General features: G+C 62.1%; 1 protein-coding gene across 1 annotated transcript; it reads right to left on the bottom strand.

Annotated features, from left to right (window-relative positions):
• Window positions 1-447: 447 nt before the first annotated feature.
• On the bottom strand, window positions 448-1,623 carry SSTR1 (somatostatin receptor 1). The gene has a single exon (XM_028109440.2). The coding sequence runs from the start codon at window positions 1,621-1,623 to the stop codon at window positions 448-450; it is 1,176 nt and encodes a 391-aa protein (XP_027965241.1).
• Between the last annotated feature and the right edge of the window lie 524 nt (window positions 1,624-2,147).

Raw genomic sequence — 2,147 nt, forward strand, 5'->3', positions numbered from 1 at the left:
GACTCACCCCGTGGGAAACCCGTGTTGGTAACTGCGGCTCAGCTTAAACAAAAATAATCGCTGGCCGGGCTGAGGGTCAGGCTGAGTTGACGACGTTTATGAGTTCATGATCTGCACCTGCAGGACGGGGCGGAAGGAAAGATCGAAGTTACAGAGTGGGGAGCATAGCGGGGCGCAGAACTGCAAGCGCAGAGGAGGAGGGAGCGAAAGTAGCAGACAGGAGAAAGGGGCCCGCGAGCCTTCCCAAGTTATAAGCAAAGTGCCCAATTCCATCTTTGTCGCGCGACTTTCCCGGGTCTCTTCCCCCCACGCGCACACAGTGTCTTAGCCCCACCTTTGCCCCACCGCACCCAGGCGCCTGGGAATACTTTCACCTCTCGCACCCGGCCTCCCTTCCTCCTCATCTTGCTCCTCCTGCCCTGCGCAGGGCCCTTGCGTGGCCAAGGCTCAGAGAGTTGTGATCCGAGACGTGCAGGTGCCATTACGGAAGACACCCCCTCCGGACTCTAGGTTCTCCGGCTGGAAGTCCTCCACGCTGTAAGCGCGGCTCTTGAGGGCTGTAGCATAGTAGTCGACAGGCTCCTCGGCGGCGTTGTCCATCCAGCTGAGGCACAGGATGCGCTGGAAAGAGCGCTTGAAGTTGTCCGAAAGGAAGCCATAGAGGATGGGATTGGCGCAGCTGTTGGCGTAGCCGAGGATGACCGACAGTTGGCTCACCGTGGCGTCGTCCTGCTCCGCAAACACGTTGACCAGCTGCACTACATAGAAAGGCATCCAGCAGATGACAAACACCATCACCACCATCATCACCATCAGGGTGATCTTGCGCTCCGAGCGCTTGCGCTGCTGCCAGCCGGCCTTGAGGGCCACCATGCGCATTTTGGCGATGATGAGCACGTAGCACAGGCAGATGGCCCCGACGGGCAGCAGGAAGCCCATGAGAAATGTGTACAACACGAAGCCCACTAGCCAGCGCTGAGCAGGCTCAGGCATGAGCATGTTGCAGGCCACCGTGCCATCACTGTTGGCCGCTGTGCGCGAGAAGACCACAATGGGCAGAATGACAAGCAGCGATAGCACCCACACGCCCAGATTCACCACCTTGGCCACGGTGGGCCGGCGGTAGCGTGCTGCCTTGATGGGGTGCACCACGGCCACGTACCGGTCCACGCTAAGCACAGTCAGACAGTAGATGCTGGTGAACATGTTGACTGCGTCCACGCTGAGCACGAGGCGGCACAGCAGAGCGCCGAAGGGCCAGTGGCGAAGCAACGTGGAGGTGACCAGGAATGGCACACTGAGCATGAGCAGCTCATCGGCGATGGCCAGGTTCAGGATGTAGATGTTGGTGGCCGTCTTCATTTTGGCGTAGCGCAGGATCACGTAGATGACCATGGAGTTACCACACAGCCCCACCAGGCACACCACGGAGTAGATGAAAGAGATGAGGATGGCGCTGCCTTGGCCCTCGCTCAAGGTCCCGTTCTGGGACGCGTTTCGCCCCGGCTCCTCCATGCCGTCCGCAGCGCCGGCCCCAGGGCCCCTGCTGCCTCCGCCTTCGCCGCAGCTGCCCGGGCTGGGGCTAGGAGAGGAAGGAGAGGAGGCAGTGCCATTGGGGAACATTTCAGCTGCTGGGGGCCGATAGGGCTACTGGGGCTGGGGCGCTCTCCTCGCGCCCCCGCCGCTCGCGCCCTCACTCGGCACCCCGCCCTCCCGCCCGCAGCTCACTGCTGCCGGACACCTGGGGTAGCACGCAGCGGCTACGCGGAGCTTGGCTCTGACCGGCGCGGGCAGGGCGCATTGCCCAGCGGAGGCTTGTGCGCCGCCGCTTACAGCTCCGGGGCGCCTGGGCACACGCGAGCGTGGAGAGGGGAGGCCAGGAGGCTGAAGCCCGGCGCCGCACAGCCATTAAGTGGCGCGGCTCTGGGCTGGTGAATGATTAATAGACACCACCAGCGCGTCAGCAGCTACGAAAAGGGAGGGGTGGGGGAGAAAAAGAGGGAGGAAGGCGATAGAGGTGGCTTACCACCCCTCGCCCAATTTTTTTCTTTCCCAGTCCTGGGCTCGGATCAACTCCAGCAGCTGCTTCTGGAGGGTCCCCTGAAGTACCCTTCACCCATCCCTCAGGAGGAACTGGGGAGTTTGTC

The sequence above is a fragment of the Eumetopias jubatus genome, unplaced genomic scaffold (assembly GCF_037043125.1).
Source record: "Eumetopias jubatus isolate StellerSeaLion01/CBP00866 unplaced genomic scaffold, mEumJub1_p1.0 scaffold_7, whole genome shotgun sequence".
Taxonomy (NCBI): Eukaryota; Metazoa; Chordata; class Mammalia; order Carnivora; family Otariidae; genus Eumetopias; species Eumetopias jubatus.